The 18738-nt window shown below is 36.6% G+C and overlaps 1 protein-coding gene across 8 annotated transcripts; it reads left to right on the top strand.

Moving 5' to 3' along the window:
• The first annotated feature begins 272 nt into the window (after window positions 1–272).
• On the top strand, window positions 273–17571 carry TNFSF13B (TNF superfamily member 13b). 8 transcript variants are annotated; one of them, XM_059839352.1, is made up of 9 exons: window positions 284–428; window positions 624–687; window positions 2853–2954; window positions 5444–5856; window positions 5940–6045; window positions 13743–13799; window positions 14147–14259; window positions 14356–14506; window positions 16240–17571. In XM_059839352.1, exons 4-9 carry the CDS (start codon window positions 5530–5532, stop codon window positions 16350–16352), a joined length of 867 nt encoding a protein of 288 aa, XP_059695335.1. In that variant the 5' UTR covers window positions 284–428; window positions 624–687; window positions 2853–2954; window positions 5444–5529; the 3' UTR covers window positions 16353–17571. The 8 variants fall into 8 exon arrangements, with proteins under 8 accessions (XP_059695334.1, XP_059695336.1, XP_059695338.1 ...); XM_059839354.1 differs by having other exon boundaries at window positions 2853–2929; XM_059839353.1 differs by lacking the exon at window positions 624–687 and having other exon boundaries at window positions 281–428.
• The last annotated feature ends 1167 nt before the right edge of the window (window positions 17572–18738 follow it).

The following is an 18738-nucleotide window of genomic DNA, read 5'->3' on the forward strand; positions in this document are numbered from 1 at the left end:
AGGAAGTCCTACAGCTGGTTTGAATTACACTTAACGTCTAGTGTGGGCTAACTATTTACAAAAATTCAAAGAGAAAGGTCAGGCAGAGAACCCTTTCCTGTCCATCCTCTAGGACTCAGGGACAGGGTAGCAAATACAGCTACAAGGAAATTTTGAAAGTACTTGAATCCTTGTCCTGTGCCCTCTATTGAAGGTCTCCGGACTGTAGCAGCAGCAGAGCGGCCACTCCCACATGAAGGGCCTTAGCTCCGTGTTTATCTTGTTATCATACAAAAGCATTTTCAGCCCATCTGTGCAAAATCTGTTAAGTTGCATAGTGTCAAAGAGGTGGAGAAATGCAGTTCTCCATGTTGCTGGGTAGCAAAGCCGGTGAGACTGTAAGAAGAGTGGGCTTCAGCTGTATGACAGAGCTCCTTTTTCCCTGGGCAGTAAGAAGCAATTGCTGTAACATCATGATCGGGGGGGGGGAAGGGGAAGGGGAGGAGGCTGGCATTAAGCTGCTGCAGTACATAAATCCTGGGTTGTCTTTTAATATTTTATATGTTTTAAAAATTATTTTCCAGCTGGGTCTGCTGCATACTTTGAAAGACACCTATAATAATTGTTTTTCCTTTCTGTGTCAGTTCCTCTTCTCTTTGAAAGCACTGCAATAACCATGTAAAAAGTGACAGTGGCTGCAAGTCAGAGGTAGGTTTACTTTGTGTAGTATGCATTTGGACCCAAATTGTCTAGATATCTAGAGAAGTAATGTATTGCAAGGAATGAAACAAAGATGGCATACCTAAAATATGCAGACACATTTGTGTTATCCTCGGCAATTTTGAAATATTGAGGAAAAGAGAAAATATTACCCTTTCATCTCAGAAAAAAATCATATAATTTTTTGTTTTCCTTTTAACAAGATAATATATCAAATAAGGCTTAAACTGTTTGTATAGCACATCCTTTACTTGCAAGGTATTCAACAGCTCCCTAGAAGTTAGAATAATAAGATGTAAGATAGATATACAGCCACAGGAGTTTAGTATCCAGAAATAGAGTACCTTTGGGATCCATTTGCCTGGATTTGCTGCTGTGTAGTTGTAGTTAATGAAAGAACTAATTAAGTGTTCTTGAAGGGAATGTGTACTGTTTCAGAGAGGGGTTTCTCTCTTAATAATCTTAATACAGATCTCTTCATTAGCAAAAAATTATATACACGATTTAATCTGATCTCCCCCAAAATAGTCCTCCTGTTTTGTTCATCTTCAGAAAGGGCTCGTAATGAAATGGAAAATTTCAGAATGAAGCCTTAGCCTTTCCTGTGCTCTGCACTGTCTTGTGTGGTAAGGCGATATATCTTGGTTTCTTTCTTGGAATAACCGCAGGGAGCATTTTGCGGCTGCTTCAGAAGTATGTGAAGCTGGACCCTTGCCACTGGAGGCGTACTTTTAGTGCAGCCTTCGACACACTTGCCTGGATCTCTGGGCTGCAGCATCTGCACAACCTCCTTTTTAAAAACAGAACATTTGTTTTGAAGTATACTTTGATGTTTCTTCAGTAAATTGGGTTTTTATGCAAGCCTTCACAGTCATATCAACTGCTTCTCTTTTGTACACTGAACTTCGTTATGGGTTTTTCCTCTCCCACAAAGAAGATGCTTTTGTGGTTAAAGTACAAAACTGGATTTCAGGAAATCAAGAATTCAGTTTCTGGTTAAACCACAAATTTCCTGTATGATTTGTTGCTATCTCTGCCTTGGTTCCCCACCAGATGTAATGTTGATCTTGTATAAATTTTCAGATTAGCTGGACCCATCTTTATAATTTAATCTGATCCTCTGCATAATGGAAAAAAATTAATTACCTGAATAAAATTACAGGGCTTGTTTCTGCTGTAACATCTTGGAAGTTTTAAACAGCCTTAATTTTAAGTTCAGGAACTTTTAATAATGGGTTCAGGAGCCCATTTTCCTGTCTTGTAGTGAAATATTATCACCTTTCAGCATCTTCAGTGGTAATGTGTTGGGGTTTGGATTTACATTTATTTATTATTTTGAATTTTACCTAAATTTTTAATCTTCTTCCTGGAAGTAAAGGACTTGGTTAACTAGTATTCTTAGACTAGCCAAGACATTTCTTAATAGTTTTCCTTGGCTAAATTGAAGAGGCTTTTTAGTCAGTTAATCTGAGTGTTCAGCATAGCTCATACTTTGGGTTAAGGAGACACTGGTGTATGCACAGATTATGTACTTTGTATGCAAATTAGGACCATATTTTCAGAATACCTCTGTTATAAGGATTTATTCTTATTTGTTTGCAGAGTTTGATGGCCAGGGCTAGGTTTCTGTGGTTTAATCTAATGACATTTTCTTTTGTAGCAGTAGTTTGGAAAATGCTGCTTTGAACTGGTTTTGAGGCAGCTCCTAAGGTTTGCTGACTAGAGATGTGTTTCTTGAGACCAAAATTGTAGATGAGGTACAAAAGTTTGCAAAAGGATTTTTAGGAAAGCTGTCCAGTAGAAGCAAGCTTCTAGCCAAAACCTGAACACCATTTCTAAGATTAGATCTTTAGGTCTATTATATTAATTCTGGATTTTTGACCTTTTTCACAGTTCAGTTTTGTCAGTCTTAGCTATATGCAAATAGGTTTTGCCAATATAAAAGCACGATGCTGTTTCCCTGCAGCATACATATACAAATAGTATACCTCTATTTCAACAAGAATATTCCACTGACAGCTTGTGTTCAGCTGAAATCATCACCTTCCCATGTCTGCTAATGATTTGAGCAGTCCTTAGTCCTCTTTAGTCACACCTTAGTTTAAAACACAGCAGAAGCAGCATGTGATAATTTTACTGGCTTTGCTTTGCAGATCTGCCAGCAAGAGGAATCATAAGGAGAGTATGTTATGACAAGACATAGTGGCAAACATTGAGACACTGACTCCAGGTTCTAGGCTCTGCAGCTAACATGGGTTTGTTTGGTTTGGGGGCTTTTTTTGGGTTTGGTGATTTTTGGGGGGTTTTTTGGAAGTAATTTTTGTGATTCACTTTGATGCAATTAATAATCTGCAATTAACTAAATCTCCATTTGATTATATTAGAAGTTGTTCAGTTAAGTATATTTCTAGGTAATTCATACAGATTTTCATGATTGACCTCTTATTGTCATTAGCTATTGTTCCACTAGCTGTTATACCATTAGCTATTGTTTCTGTCATCACCAAAGTTGTCTGAATTACACTTTCTTTCAAACCACATAACTCCTTATAAATCTACAGAACAACAGAAGGTTACCAACAAAGAAATCCCTTTGATGCTTAGCTACAAATGCTTATTGAATTTAACAATTTCCCATTTGTGGGCTGTTGAGATTTTCCTCATCTCCCCTTTGAAATTGTCATTGATCAGAATTATGAGCAAGATGGAGCCAGATGTCTTACAGAAGTCCTCTATGTCACCACAATTACTTTGTCAGCCCAAATAATGACCCCATTTAAAGAGGCTGTGGAGGCTGGGAACAGCCTATTTTCTCTAGAAGTGGCTACAGCACTGCTATTTATATACTGGTCTGATATTTTCTGATACATTAATGACTGCAGAGACCTCACAGGCCAATAGTTTCTTGGTATTCCTGGATAGCTAGTTATAACTTTCGTGTTCTCACTCGGTTTCATTTTCTAAAATAGCTCTTCTTTTCCAACAGTCACATTATTTTTTATTTTTGGAACAGTCAGTACTAGGCTGGTAATGTTCTGATGTCTAGGGATACTTGAATGCATGTCTGCTTAGTACCAATAATTGCTTATTCTGTTAAAAAACCCTACAATAGTTCATATTAAATTTACTTCAAAATGCAGCCCCATATACAGCTTAACTTAATCTTTAAAATAGGAACAGATATGGTATGGCATTCTATTTTTTCCACCCCTCACTGATTTCTATGTAATTTCCTCACAGTATGTATGTGGCTTCTAGATGCAAGATACAGGATATGTATTTTTTCCTTTGCATTTAGGGACAGATTTACTTATCTGTGCAGGATGTGTGTGGTTGCAAGAGGTGGCAAAATAAAGAAAAGAGCGCCTTGCACCACAGCGGAAGAGGATAAAGCTTATAATCACATTAAATTTCTCGTGGCCTTAGGAAGCAGAAGAGGGAGAGGCTACGGAAGCTGTCACTCTATTGCTGTTCCTTCTTCCTTCTCCTTCCCAGCAGAATTAATTTGATCTGAGCTGCTCTGTTAGGTGTTGTCATAAGGATTTATTACACAGTGCTTGGACTGACCTGTAAAGTTTTCTCTTTTGCAAAGATAAAGTTTACTTACATGTTAAGAGGGGTTGACCCATTGATTTTAGCCATATTGTGATACTGTTTATAATTTTTCTTCTGCCCCAGGCCACGGGAACTTTTAACAAAGGGGTAAAAGTTGAATTTTTGTGTCAGAAGATAGTAAAAAAATCACATGAACATATGTGAGATTTCTCGCTATCCTTTCTGTTACAGAGAAGAAAGAAATTCCTAATATAGAGTTTTAAGATGAAAAGACTTACAAACTCAGGATTCACCTGAGTGTTGCCAGCATGCATGTTTAAAGTTTTGGGTTGTGTTTAATTTTAAATTCTCTAAATAAATATTTGCCCTTTTAGCCTGTTCTTATTTCCCCCTCTCTCATTCTTTTCATCCCCTAGTTTTCACCACTTCTGGTTCCACCCCACCAAATTTCCTCTCTGCGCTTCTTCACGTTCCCTTTTGCATTAGTGCAGGTTCTTGAGTTCTTTAGAGAGACTGTATTTCTTTTTAGAAAAGTTTAATAAAATGTCATCCCTTTTCAAGTGAGTTTGATGAACTGAACTGCAGAATTAGCATCTTCATACAACTGAGGAACCTGTAATTTGTGACTCATACCTGGGAATGTTTTCCATTATTGTTTTTAGAAAAGGACAAAAAATTATTTTTAATAATTTGTCTCCTCTGTAGGGAGATTGGCACTTTAGATATGAATATAAACATGTTAATTGAAAAGATATAATGTATATACAGAGTACATCTATATGCCTGCACACACAGAGGTACATGCCTGTCGTACGTGTATGTCTTTTAAATACCACTGGATGAAATTCTGCCAGGAAACTTTACATGGTTTCTGCCAGGAAACTTTACATGGTTTCTGCACTTCTAGATAAGGCTCAAAGTCACCGGTGGTATTGGCTGTGCCTGAATTTAAAGATTATGGGAAATGGCTATAGCAAGCTGCCACATAAATAACTGGTGGAAAGTGAAAGGAGGAAGGTAGCTTGTGAGAAAGTATTCATCTCCAAAATGCAGCACAGAGAGGTGGAAACAAAGGGAAGACAGAATCTTAGATGTTCACTCTGTACATTAAGTCTAATGGTGCTATCAACAGCTTCATATGACAGGAAATGATCTGGGCGTTTTGTTCACTTATTCTGGATGCCCTTAGTTTCAGAGAGCAACTGGTAACATGGATTGCACCTCGGAAGGGGACAGCTGAACTCTCCCTCTGGCTTTAGTAAGGAAAGAGCAGCGATGAAATCCGTGGACTGTGTGCACGTCATCCAACAGAAGGATACCGCCTCCTCTCCCTCTGCCCCTCCTGGTGCTGTTTCAGGCGCCACGGGACTTTTTCCTGTCACATTCCTGTGGCTTGCAATGCTCCTGTCCTCTTGTCTTGCAGCAGTGTCTCTTTACCATGTTATCATCCTGAAAACAGAGCTAGAAGCTCTGCGCAGCGAGCTGATCTACAGCATCCAGGCAAGGTCTCCGCTAGACCAACCCCTCGTGTCCCCTGATGAAAACAAAGCAGGTAGCCCTGTTTCTTCCTTCCTGCAAGTGTCTGCAGCTGCCTCCAGGCAGGTAAGCTGGAGGGGTGGGTTTTGACTTGCAGGGCATGGACCAATGTGGGGCTGCTCTCGCTGACTGTTGCTTCTCCTTGTTAGGAGAGCAGGCTTGCTGGTACTGGCACAGCTGAGAGCTTCCAAAAGGAAATCTGGAATGGGAGTAGAAACAGGGGCAGGCGGTCTGTTGACAACACAGAAGAAAAAGGTAAATATCAGCTGATGAAGTGGGTTGGGATGCTGCTGTTGGATACTGTCTAGAGAAATGCTGGAGTGTTTGATTTGTGTTTTCTTTCTCCTGTCAGTTGATTCGTGCTCCCAGAGCCTATTCTGGTTTTCAAAATTATTGGTGGATGAATGGTGTTAACCATAGGCATTTCTCTTAAAGGACAGAATATTAAATCACAGAATGTTTTGGTTTTGAAGGGATCTTTAAAGGCCATGTAGTCCAACAACCCTGTCATGAGTAGGGACATGCTGTTTAAGGTACCAGATATTTATGCTATCTGCAGGCTAAACTTTGAATGTTAGATCCCAAATCTGCGTGATGTGTTAGAGTTGAGAAAGGCAACTTCAAATCATTCAGATTTTTAACTGTTCAATTCTCTCTGATCAAAGCAGGGAGGGAAATCTATTAATAAAAATGCCAATTCACTTTTCTGGGAAACATGCTCACACAAAAAGAGAGAAGTAATAAGAACTTTAAGGAAATAGGAGCTTTTAAGAAGAAAGGCTGGCTTGTACCTGACAAAAGAGGCAGAATACAAGGAATTCAGACGTTTAGCATCATTTCTACATTAAAACAACCTATCAATAAATAGTAAAATTAATAAAGGAATGCCTATGCAGTAAGAGTATTTTGGTCATGGTTCTCCTTTTTAAAAGATTCTGCAAAGAACACTGAAGACTGTGCTCCATAAAAGACCTCTGATGTTTATTATAAAGCTAACATATTAATGGGATATATTTTTTTTTCCTTTGGGGATAAAATTCCTATATTGCATTATTTTTCCAAACACAATGAGGTCTTATAAGATGAAATGCAGAATTTTATTATACCAGTTTGCACATATACTCTAATTGCACTGAGTAACTAGAATATTCCTGAGTTGCTAAATCAGTTCACTCTTCTTATGTATACTTTTATATTATTTTAACTGATATCTTAAACTATTTAGAAAAGTTGAAATGGAGTAAATTATAGGTAAAGACTAAATGCAGCTTTGCATAATATATGTTTCTCAGTGAGCCACTAACATGAAATGTATTTCACTTGAGCTTCAGTAAGCTAAATGAAATTAAAGTTCTAGACTTTAATCACTCCACTTACTTCCAATATTCAAAAAAAAAAAAAAAAAACCATTCATTTAGGACATCACTTAAAATCCATAGGTTTATATGAGATTTATTCTATTTCTATTTCAGTCTTTGATTCAGGATCTTGGCTAAGAAAGATTTCGCAAACAGGACTGAGGTCATGATTGCTTAAATTGTATTTCTTGGAGCCTGTTTCTTACCACAGGAACCACAGAGCTCCCCTGCCCTCCCCACCCTAGGAACTCCCAAATAAAAACAAGTGATCTGAAGTACAAATACCATAAAAAATAAGGAGATGTCTATTTTAAATGAATGAGCATCAATACTCTGCAGGTGATCCAGTTTTCTGCACAATAGCTTTCATCTTTAGTCTTATTGCCATTTGAGGTGAGCAGGGTTTGGGGCTCCTCAGCTGTGCTTTCAGTAGCCTTTTGATTCTTCTCATCATGTAGCCACCTCTGATTATACCTGTTTACCCGTAATTTACCACATAAAATTTCAATTAACTTCTTTTTTTTTTTTTTAAGGCACAGCTGCCTTTAAAGTTGTTTAGGATGGATGAAAGAAAACACAGACTATGAACATTCATTTAAAAGGGAAAAGCTACATAAGTTGACCTAGTACAAAAATATTTTCTATCATGAAGCTCATATTTTTGTATATAAAAAAGAAAAAAGTCAATTGCAAATCTTGCATTTATATTACAGGTTGTCTGTTAGAATTAGCTTTCTACCTGCTCTAATTACAAACAATTTAGCTTTTCAGAGTTTAGTAGCATATTATATTTTCTCAGATCAGATTGCACTGATGACCATGAACCTATTAGTCAATGTTAAATTTTGTTTTAGCAGAGTGAGTTAAATAGAAGAACATGGTGTTGTTCATGGTGCTGAATCCAGTCTACTACTTGGTTATGTACACAGAATTTCAGGCCCTTCATTTTGATCTTTTGACATTCATACATGATTTCCAGAATCCCATCAGTCTCCAAATTGTCCTGCAGATGTGTGGCACTCATTCTGTTATCATGACAAATAAAACGGGATATTGAGTGAGGGGCCTGTTCTTGCTTTTCTTCTGTTTGCTTCAGCAAGGTCTCAAAGTAGAGTCTGATTTCACAATTAATTGTTGACCCATCATTTTACTTTTATATGTATGAATTCCTTAGAAAGTTAAGATTTGGAAACATCACTGGATATTTCCTTAGAAAACTAATATTTGGAAACATCACTGGTATCCAATTGCTTCTCTTGTGCTTCTACAGAGAGCAGAAGTAAAATATAGAACTAATATCTTGTTTATAAATAGAGTTATTGTTTAGTTCTGGGGTTTTTAGACTTTAATCCTCAAATTTCAGGAAAGGATGCCCCATCATTCTTTCTTTAGACCCACTACAGCTTTTCTTAAGTATACTGCATTTTCATTTTAATGCATACAAGTGGGCACAAATAAGCATTTTAATTAAAAGGACAATTGAATGAAAGCGGATTTAACACAATGTTGTTTCTTTTTTCGAGGGGTTTACATTTGTCTGTGCTAATGCATAAAACTATTAGTCATCAGTAGTTGCACATTTGGTGTCTTGCAAAAATTTCCAGCTTGGGTAGGTTGAAGAGAAGTGTTTCAAGCATCAATTCCAAATAAAGCTGCACAGTCAGCAGTCAGAACCAGAGCTGTTGATGCAGTGAGTAGGAGGTAATGGGTGATTTTGAAACGTACGCCTCTGGCAAATGTCATATCGGGACACGTTACAACAGATGTACTTTTTCTTTTTGTCTTTCTCTTTGCAAATTTCATCTGTGGAGGAAAATTGGTGCATAACAAAAGACCTCTCCTGAATTTTATATTCTATTCACAGTTATTGACTGCATTGCCTGTGTGTTTCTTCCTAAGCTGCATGTGTCCTTAAGCATAGGAACAAGATTTAGGTCCCATTGCCTAAGCCAAAGTACGAACGTCAGGTTTCATTTTCACACTCTTTCAGTGCCTCATTCTGATCATTATTGTGGGAATCTGATTCCCATGACCTAGGGAGGTGAGAATCAGGCCTTCTGTAAGCCCAAATGCTGGGTTCAGACTGGAGCCCCCATGGACTCCAGTCTGAACCCAGACTTTGGTGTACTGAGGCTGCCCAACTCCTTGCATGTATGAAGGAGCTGAGGAGCAATTCTATGTAATTCCACAAATCAATGAGGCAGGGTCGCCTGGAATGTGATTTGGCAATTTGTTTTTTACTAGCAATTTTCAGGTTCTACTCCAATAGCAGTCGTGTCCATGGGAAGTAACTATTACCTTCCAAGCATGGTGTTAGAATTTTGCCTTTGCTCTAGAAAAAATTGCTGTACTGGAAAATTGGTACATTTGTTGGATGGAAGTGTTTTGACTGTGTATGTTGTACTTTAGGTATCTGTGACAGAGGGATGGCAAGAGGTTTTACAAGTGGTACTTGGCTTTTGTGATCTTTGAATTGAGACATAAGTTTTTTTTACTAGCTTAAACAAATGCTACATATAAAATTCCCTTACCAAATATTCACAGTACTTCATATTTTATTGTTTGAAGAGGTAAAATATGAAATAAAAATTACAATCAAATTAAAAAGGAAAAAGAAAGGCCTACTTCTTAAAAATAAATGTTACCCTTATTTGTTTTGGCTAACAGTCTAACTCAAAAGGAAATAGACCCCTTTATGAAAAAGGATAGAAAAGTACTTAATGCAATTCCTGCAATTTTACATGAAGAATTGCAGTGAATGAATGAGTGAATAAATCAGTGCTGTGTGTTATGTAGAACACTGTACAGTCAAAACTACACCAAATAGGTTCTAAGTTTTAAACCTAACATTCTGCTATATACTGTATAATAGAAGTATTAATTCCTAGTAAACAATTACCTTGTTTTTCTAAATTTAGTATGTTATTGGCAATTCTGTGAAGGCCAAAATAATGCTACTAATTCTTTGAAGATGTTTGTTAGATCTTAGTCATACATGCAACTATGATCAAGGCTTTATAATGCAGGGACAGACTGAATCCATAATTAATGCCATATAAAGACACCTCTATTAAAAAGCACCAGATTGACCAGTTGTCCTGGTTTCTTCTGTGATAGAGTTCATGAAAACCAGTTCATAAAAATGCACAAGCAAAAACTAGGACATCTCTTGTGATGAGAAATCAAGAAGTTAAGGGAAGAAAAACTGCAAATGCTTCCAGAAAATGCTTGTCACTTATAAATTAAATTGTCTGCTGTTTAAATGTGCTTTGGTAAGCCTACAGAGAACAAATCTAGACAAAAAAGGAACCTATATAAGGAGGTCTGGGTTTGGTTTTTATTTTCAGGGTTAGGGTTTTTCCTAGGTTTTATTTCAGCAAAAATGGGCACAGATGTCTCAGACCTCAGATATCAAAACTTTAAATTTTATACATGAGCTCACAGATATTAAACTTGAAATTTTGTTTGGATTGATCATGAAGTGATATTGCAAAATACTAAAATTATTATGCAATTTTAAAAATAACAAAGTTTGCATGTGAGGGAAAATTTTATTTTACCAATATTAGTTCTTAAATCATGGAGATATGCAGAAATCTAGATTGCTGTCCTTCAGCAAAAGATAGTAGAGTTTTTTTAAAATTGTGACTACATTGCTCAACCAGTAGAGAACACATCATTGCATGAGCTGGCTGGGGTTTATAAAGGCATCTGGACTGTCTAACATCTTCAGTATTGGATCTGCTGTCCATGGAATAAGACAGACTCTGAAATGAGCTTCTGCCAACCCACAGCCAGCAGAGCAATTAAGATCAGCTGAGAAAAAGAATGTTCATCAAAGCAAAGCTATTGTACAAAGTCACAAGAGGATGGGGCATGCTTTGTTATTCTAGAGACACTTTTATAAAGATAGATCTCATGGTGACACTCAGTCTAGATATTTTTACACATTTTCAAGATGTAGTGTATTAATCCTGTATTTTGCTTTCATTATTAATCAAAAATTCTTTAGAGTACAAAGATGTTGCTCAGGTTTCATTCACACTGGGATAAAAGACATTAAATAGCAACTTTTCAATGTGTATTTTGTAATGCATGTATTCTTGATATTGTACTTAAGATTAGGGTTCTTCTTGGAATAGAATTGCTGATGTTTTTTAACAACATTTACTTTTTACTGAAAATTCCTGTAAATTTACGCAGAAAATGTACTTTGTATATTCCTATCTTCTCCTTCTTAGTAGTAGTGTTTACTTGGATTTTTTTTTCAATGAATTACTTAATTTTAGACATGTAAATAGTTCCACTGAAGTCAAAGTACTTGTATATACTAGGAATAGTTATGTGTCAACTTTGTCTTCTGAACATATTTTTGAAGCATGTTGTTCAATCCTTCAAGCACTCTTTTAGATATTGTCTTTTGTAGCTTTGGGCAAAATGGCCATTGTTTCTATTCATCATGGCTAGTTTCTATTGTCATGAAGGACACTATTGCATGCATTTTCTCCAAAATCAAGCTTACTATATTCTGTGGGGGCTTGTTCCTCTCTGCATATATTAAAAGAAAAGAGACAGATATTTTTTTAGAGATTAAGTGCATATCTGATGTCTGTAAAATGAAGTAGAGTTGGTGTGGTTTTTTTCAAAAGATGGAGATGATCTTAAACTGTACTGACCTTGCAGATTTTAATTACTGTGAACAGTTCTCAGCAATGCTGACTAGAATTCCAGGGCTGCAACCAGCTGAAACAGAAATCCACACTTGCAAACTGAGAATCAGGATAGTTTGAAGAATGCCCACCAAGTTTGCAGAGCAAGTTTAACAAGAGTTGCTAAAGCAGCCATAGCTGCAAGAATTAAAATTTTGTTTTAGCTTACTGAAATACTAGGTGACCACAAAATTCCATTCACTAGGAAGGCATTTTTTTCCAAAATGAATTAATAACTTGTGAAATTAATTGCCTGATGTGCTGTGTTGTGTGTCTCCATAAAATTGCATTTTAATTTTATTTAGAAGTTTATTATCCAGAAAATTATTTTGCTCACAAGTGTGATAGAAAAATGTATGAAGTATAATACCTTTATTAATTTTGTGTTGGCTTTAGTTTTTTTTATTTATTACCAGAAGGTAGATATTTCAGATGCCTTTAAATTCTTGGTTTGAAAAATCTATAAATTGTAGCACATCACTGATGTGTATTGATAAGACTCAAGGACACATTTCAGTGTAGGAGACAGGAGTTTGGATGATAGAATTCCTATTACCATGAGGGCTTGCAGATTGTGTGATCATTCTGGAATTGGTGCATTCCCAGATGTGCACTTGAATCCTTCTGTGCTGCCAGTTGGCACTGCTGAGTGCTGGTGAGCATCCAGCCCTCTCAAGCTGTTTTCAAGAAGGACCCCTTATAAAGGAGACTTAGAAACATAAAGAGACTCCTTTCCACCCAAATCCTCTGGCTACCTGCTGTGCAGAAAGAGGTTTGTGTCACTGGACACTTGGCTGCCTGTGTGGGTACCACTGACAGGTGCAGAAACGGACCCCACGTATCCATGGCATTCCCCGTAATAGCAAAATCTGTGTGGCCAAATCTAATCCACAGCCTTCTTGCTTGAAAAGTGGCAAACAAACTGGAGCAATCCATGGCAGAATTTTCTTCTCTTGACTTTTAATAAATTCATTTGGTCTTTGTTGTGTGCAGTAAGTATTACTACTTGGTTTTCCGTCCTTCAAAGTGGCATGAGAACCAGATGTTTCTATTAAAATCCGCTCCAAGCAAATGCAGGTTTTTTTTTCCTTTTATCCTGTTGCCTGACACTTATGCTTAGCAGGTTTTTTTTGCAAGATCTCTGTTTCACTTGCAAATTTATGTTTTAACGTTCTGCAGTATTTTTTTCTGAACAAATACCTAATTTGTCATTAGTGTCACCAATCTTTACAGTTCTGAGCAATGCATTTTGACACATACCAAGTTATTTGTTATGTGAGCATTAATTTGCTAAGGGTGGAATAATTTGCTAACTCTCTCTATTTTCCCTCTTACTATAGGTTGATCTAGTGTAGGTATCTGAAAACATATTGAAAGTATGTATATATGGCCTTTGAGAATTTATTATGGAAGTATGTGTGACTAATATTTTACAGCAACTATAAATAGAAAGTAATTTCTCTAAATGATATGTCAAACATATTTAGAAAATCTGCTGTCTATTGATGGGGTTGGGGCTTTATTCAAGCTTCTTCTAAGAAAATTAATAAGCCTAATTGACCTAATGATTTCTAGCTCATTTGACAAACTGCTACATAATTGTATAAGGGCCAGATATGAAAACAAGCAAGTGTTACTTGTGCTGCTTCCTGAGGCCTCTCACTTGACTCTCTGAAAGTCATCTAGTATATCTTGTGACAGGAATTTTCATTTTGTACATATGAGTAAAATCTGTGTTAAAACTAATATGTTCTGGTTTAAAATAAGTGGTGAGACTGAGAGATTTCTTCCATGACTCTTTTTTTTTTTTCCTTAAAGTAGTTTCATAAGCTTATTCTATTACTGACCTATGTTTCTTTGATTTCAAAATGCTTTCACTTTGCAGTGCTGCAGGCCTGCTTGCAACTGATTGCTGACAGCAAAAGTGATATCCAACAGAAAGGTAAGAATATGTGCCATGATTTATAGTTAACTATTCCATGGGATAACTGTTTCAACAAATTTTACCTAACTTCAAAGCAGTAACTGAGTTTTAACAGCAAATTTGAAAAAAAAAATTAAAAAACAACAACAACAGCAACCAAACAAACAAAAAAACCCAAGGAGGTTGGTCCCTGCATCTGGGAGGTCCCTGTATTTGGATGGCTCTTGCAAATATCATCTTTCCAGTGGGGAGATCCATCTAGGGAGAATGGAAGTTCTGTCTAGAAGACAGCCTTTGTTATTTTTCGGCAGGTGAAAATGAAGAAAATAACATTTCCAAATACCCAAAATAATTTTGTCTTTTAGATGACTCAAGCATTGTCCCTTGGCTCCTGAGCTTCAAACGTGGAACAGCTCTGGAAGAACAAGGAAATAAAATAGTGATCAAAGAAACAGGTTATTTTTTCATATATGGCCAGGTGAGAAAGCTCAATTCATTCAGCACCTGACTTTTGTAAGGATTTTTTAATGCCTCCATACAATAAGTTTAAAGTTTTCACCTCTTCTTTCTATAGGTTTTATATACAGATACAACATTTGCTATGGGACACCTAATACAGAGGAAGAAGGCTCATGTGTTTGGTGATGATCTCAGCTTGGTGACATTGTTTCGCTGCATCCAAAATATGCCACAGTCTTATCCAAATAATTCTTGCTATACTGCTGGTAAATATCTGCATTTTCCTTTTCTTTGTTTGCAAATAAGCTGTATCAAATAGAATCTGTAGTGCTGGGCAATTGTAGTGTAGCAGTCATGAAGAACAGGGTCTGCATTCATGGATCTGGCTAACTGAAAAATTACAGAATACCTTCAGGAAGAACACTTTTATATGAAGTCTCAGCAATTGGAGATTATGCATCTAGCTTGGTGATCTGAACAAGTTTGCTCTCTCCATTGCCTCTGTAATTTGGTTAGACATTTTGGTGCTTTCAGTTACATGCCTGAGGCAGGCAAGAGGAATACCTACTGTCCTCATTGAAGAACTCAGTTTTACTTAGGAGTTGAATTCCACATTTAGTCATCCCTAGAAAATATTAAAGTGATATATTCTCCTTTGAAATGTCATGTATGGATTTTAGCCATCCAATACTTACATACCTTACTGTGATATTTCTACTTCTTATAAAGGCCACTGGATTTTTAGTCTTTGGTTTGATGAGGACCAGTTAATTCCTATAAGCTGGTCTTTATGACTGCACAAATTAGAGACATCACATGAAAGACAAATTAAAATATTTAATGCAAGTCCAGCAGGCTCCATGGTCAATATAAGGGTCTATTCCTGCAGTAGCATTTAAGGAATTAGTGTTAAGGCCTATAAAACCCCACATATCATCTCTTATCTGTCTGTCTTTCCACCTTAATGGTGGATTTGAGGGTTTTCTCTTTGGTTATTTTCCAGCAAGATTTTTTTTTTTTCAATGCCTTATAAAAAGTGGGTAATACTGAGGGATTGAGTTGACTGTCAGCAAGTAATGACATTAAACAAATGGGATGGTGCAGGCAGCTATTTTTTTCCCAATAAAAATAATTCCAACTAACTAACTAACTAACTAACTAACTAACTAACTAACTAACTAACTAACTAACCAACTAACTAACTAACTACTTTGTCCTGGCAATTGAGGCTGTCCAAACATTTCCTTTGATTTTTTTGCCCCTTCAGTCACACATACTGGCAACATAACCACCTTCAATTTCGTCTATATTCTGATTTTACCTTTGTATTACTGCACCCCTTTCCTAACTAGGATCTCTGTCTTGCCACTTCACAATTCCTGCTTCCCAAATTCCCACTGTTCTGTTTTCACCTGGAAAAAAAAGTTCTGCCTGCTCTCTCTCATGCTGTTGGGCTGTGTCACAGCAGGTATTAGATGTGTTCTCAGCTCAACAGCTGCACCTCGAAGGCAACATGCTCTTGGTTATCATATCAGCTGATGTGTGTCTGGCAGGAGGCAAACTTTTTTGCTCTGCAGTTGCAGTGGATCAGCTGATGTGTGTTAACTTCTTTATGTTGGTAAAGCTCATAAGACCTCCTCCAGAAGTGTGGGAACAGAGTAGTCTGGGGCCAGTAGTACTCAATGCTGATTTTGACTGTCTCACCACCACAGCATGAGGAACCTGGGTACACCACTGTTAGAAACTTTTGCTGCATTTGCTGAAGTGAACTGTGCTATGCCGAGTGCAGTGTGGAAATTAAGTCCATCTTCACAGAAGATGTTAAGTGTCAGCTTTGGATAGGCTGTAAACTCTAAGATTGTACCTAAAGATAAAACACTCATCACAAGTAACAAGCTGTGCTTACATTTGGAAGATGACACATAATGACTTTTGAGTACCATTTATAAAGTAGTGTATTTGAGATATTAACTTGAAAATATTCCAAATCTTTTGCCAGGCATTGCAAAATTAGAAGAAGGGGATGAGCTTCAACTTACAATACCACGAAGAAGGGCTAAAATATCCTTGGATGGAGATGGTACTTTTTTTGGTGCAGTGAGACTCCTCTGAAGCCCTTCATTTCTGTTTTTATGCTTAATGCCAATTTCTTCTCTACCTATGCCTTTGTCAGAAAAAATATTGAATTGTAATAAAGCTTCCAATTCAGCCTCTCCCAATTCACCACAGGCTTCTAAGAATTTTTTTCACTTTAATATGCAAACCCAAAACAGGAAACATACCAGACATACTTGTGATATAACCACCATGTGATTACCAGAAAGCCAATTTGTTTTAGACAATGGGACACTCTAGATAGCAACTAAAAAACAATGAGGTTTTGGCTTTGAAACAATTTGTTATCCATATGGTAAACCAAAGGAGGAGTTGACCAAAAATAACAGCATGACCAGGACCACAGACTATCAAATTGTTATCAATTGAAAAGGAAATCTAAAATAAAATTGTATCCTAGATTTGCATTATTTCATCAGTAAAGTATTTAATACATAAAGTGTGGAGAAAAAACACTGAACAGTAGATTCCTCACCCCAAAATGAAATTGCCAGTTGTCGTGTTCTGAGTTTTGGAGTTTTTTCTTTCCCCAGAAATACTGGGGGAGGAAAAATTCTGAGTGTCTGGGATAATTAAAACAAGTATACAGAATTGTAGCCACCGTCTTGCTTCTTCCCTGTGAACAAAAAGTGAATACATTACTACAATCTATTAGCATTCACTAATTAGAATTAATTTGACTGGAAAAAGGACATGTAAAACACTTCAACAGCTCAATCTTCAAAGCATTGCTACTTGTCAAGGAATACATGTACACTTCTATGTAAACGAGGCTGGCACAGGAAGAAGCACAGTGAGATTAGACACAATGCCATGGTTGGAATTGGATTTCTGGCTCCATAATTTCTGCAGTCAAACATAGATGTGTGTACATATACACAGAATGTAGACATATCTGTATATATTTGAGAGTATGTATACACACATTGTCTTGGGCATTTAGGATATAGGCAATAAGAATTTTATCTTCTTTTGAGTAGTTTATCTGATGGAAATACCACTTCATACATATTTTTTATATTTCCCTCACTTCTTGCCATGATCCATTCTATGGAATATAGTAAGAAATAAAATCCAATAGATCTGGAACCAGCCATTAAACTAAGAAAATCCACTTGTATCTCAGAGGCTTATTCTGTGGTTTTGAATATAATGCTTAACTCTGTTTTACAAAAATATTCAGATCTGTAGAAAGAATAAACAGATGTCCTTTTTCTTTTCTTTTGTCTGGCTGCTTTGTTCAGTAGGTAATATTTATGCCTTTTTTAAACCCAAATATTTTATGTTCAAAAGAGCTATTCTACTTTTTGCTCCGCTCTTAGAGAAGCATTGAAGTGCTATAGGAATAGATAAAATGTAAAACCCCAAGTAATGAATTTTATTTTATTTGAAAAATATTTTTTAGGACCTTAGAATTGTGTTATATAAGCTCACTTAGTAAAGAAAAGATGCTCTGCATATTGCAGTTTCCTTGTCTGTTTTTATGAATTGTGATCTGATTGATTTCTCATGGTGATAGACAATAAATAAAAGAGATTTGGAGCTCAGAATCATAAAACATAGAATGCTAATGAAACAATTATTTCATCTTCTCTGGGCTTTGGGAAGACATTTCAGCAATAAGCATATGTGTATTGGATTTTTACACTGGGATATTTGTGAGGTTTAATGACAGTTTCAAAATATCTGCAAGTCCTCCTTTTTAAAAATGTTATTATTTGTTGTGGAGCTGAAGCTACAGCTGCTTTTCTTTTTCTTTTTTTTTTTTTTTTTGATCTTTATTATTATTATGATTAAACTTTGATGTGCTGAATTTGCCAAAAAGGCATTTTAAATCCTAAACAGGAGCCCTCCATTTAACCAGGGTTGTATAATGCTGCGTATAGGATATCTATGTTAGCATATGCATGTTAGCATGTAGCGAGTTGTCTGTTATTACTGAAGTACATTAATTATGCCCAGAATCTCTCATCTAAATTTTGTTGATTTTAGCATGGTCTGATTATAGGAAAAATGATGTTGCTACTGTTGCTGTCCCAGAGATTGGTGGCTAAACTTGCAAATCTAACTTTTATTGTGTAAGCTTCCCCAGTGGTTTTGGTGGGCTTGTGTGTGCTTAGCTTTAGCCATTTCCCAGGCTGTATTTCTTCCTTCTGCTGCTGACAAATGTGTAAAGTGCAGACATTTGGAAAGGGTCTGGTGCATGATTTGGCTTGGAGGTAAGCTTCTGTCTTCTGAAAGAAAAATTTTCAAAGGTGCTCCTTTCCTTAGAAGGTTGAAACTGAACTTCAATTTCTTCACAAAAAGCATGAAGCATGTTACTGTGAACCATGAGAACTCCCACGAGTGCAGAGTGCAAGCTGACAGACTGTTCAGATATTTC

Source organism: Haemorhous mexicanus, chromosome 2, assembly GCF_027477595.1.
Source record: "Haemorhous mexicanus isolate bHaeMex1 chromosome 2, bHaeMex1.pri, whole genome shotgun sequence".
Classification (NCBI taxonomy): Eukaryota; Metazoa; Chordata; class Aves; order Passeriformes; family Fringillidae; genus Haemorhous; species Haemorhous mexicanus.

What these genes read in the sequence shown, in the direction of transcription:
- TNFSF13B (XM_059839351.1), top strand. Translation starts at nt 5,530, where the DNA reads ATGAAATCCGTGGACTGTGTGCACGTCATCCAACAGAAGGATACCGCC. An exon ending in CTGCAGCTGCCTCCAGGCAG is followed by an intron (nt 5,857 to 5,939) that starts GTAAGCTGGAGG and finishes TCTCCTTGTTAG; the next exon opens with GAGAGCAGGCTTGCTGGTAC. An exon ending in AAGTGATATCCAACAGAAAG is followed by an intron (nt 13,800 to 14,146) that starts GTAAGAATATGT and finishes TTTGTCTTTTAG; the next exon opens with ATGACTCAAGCATTGTCCCT.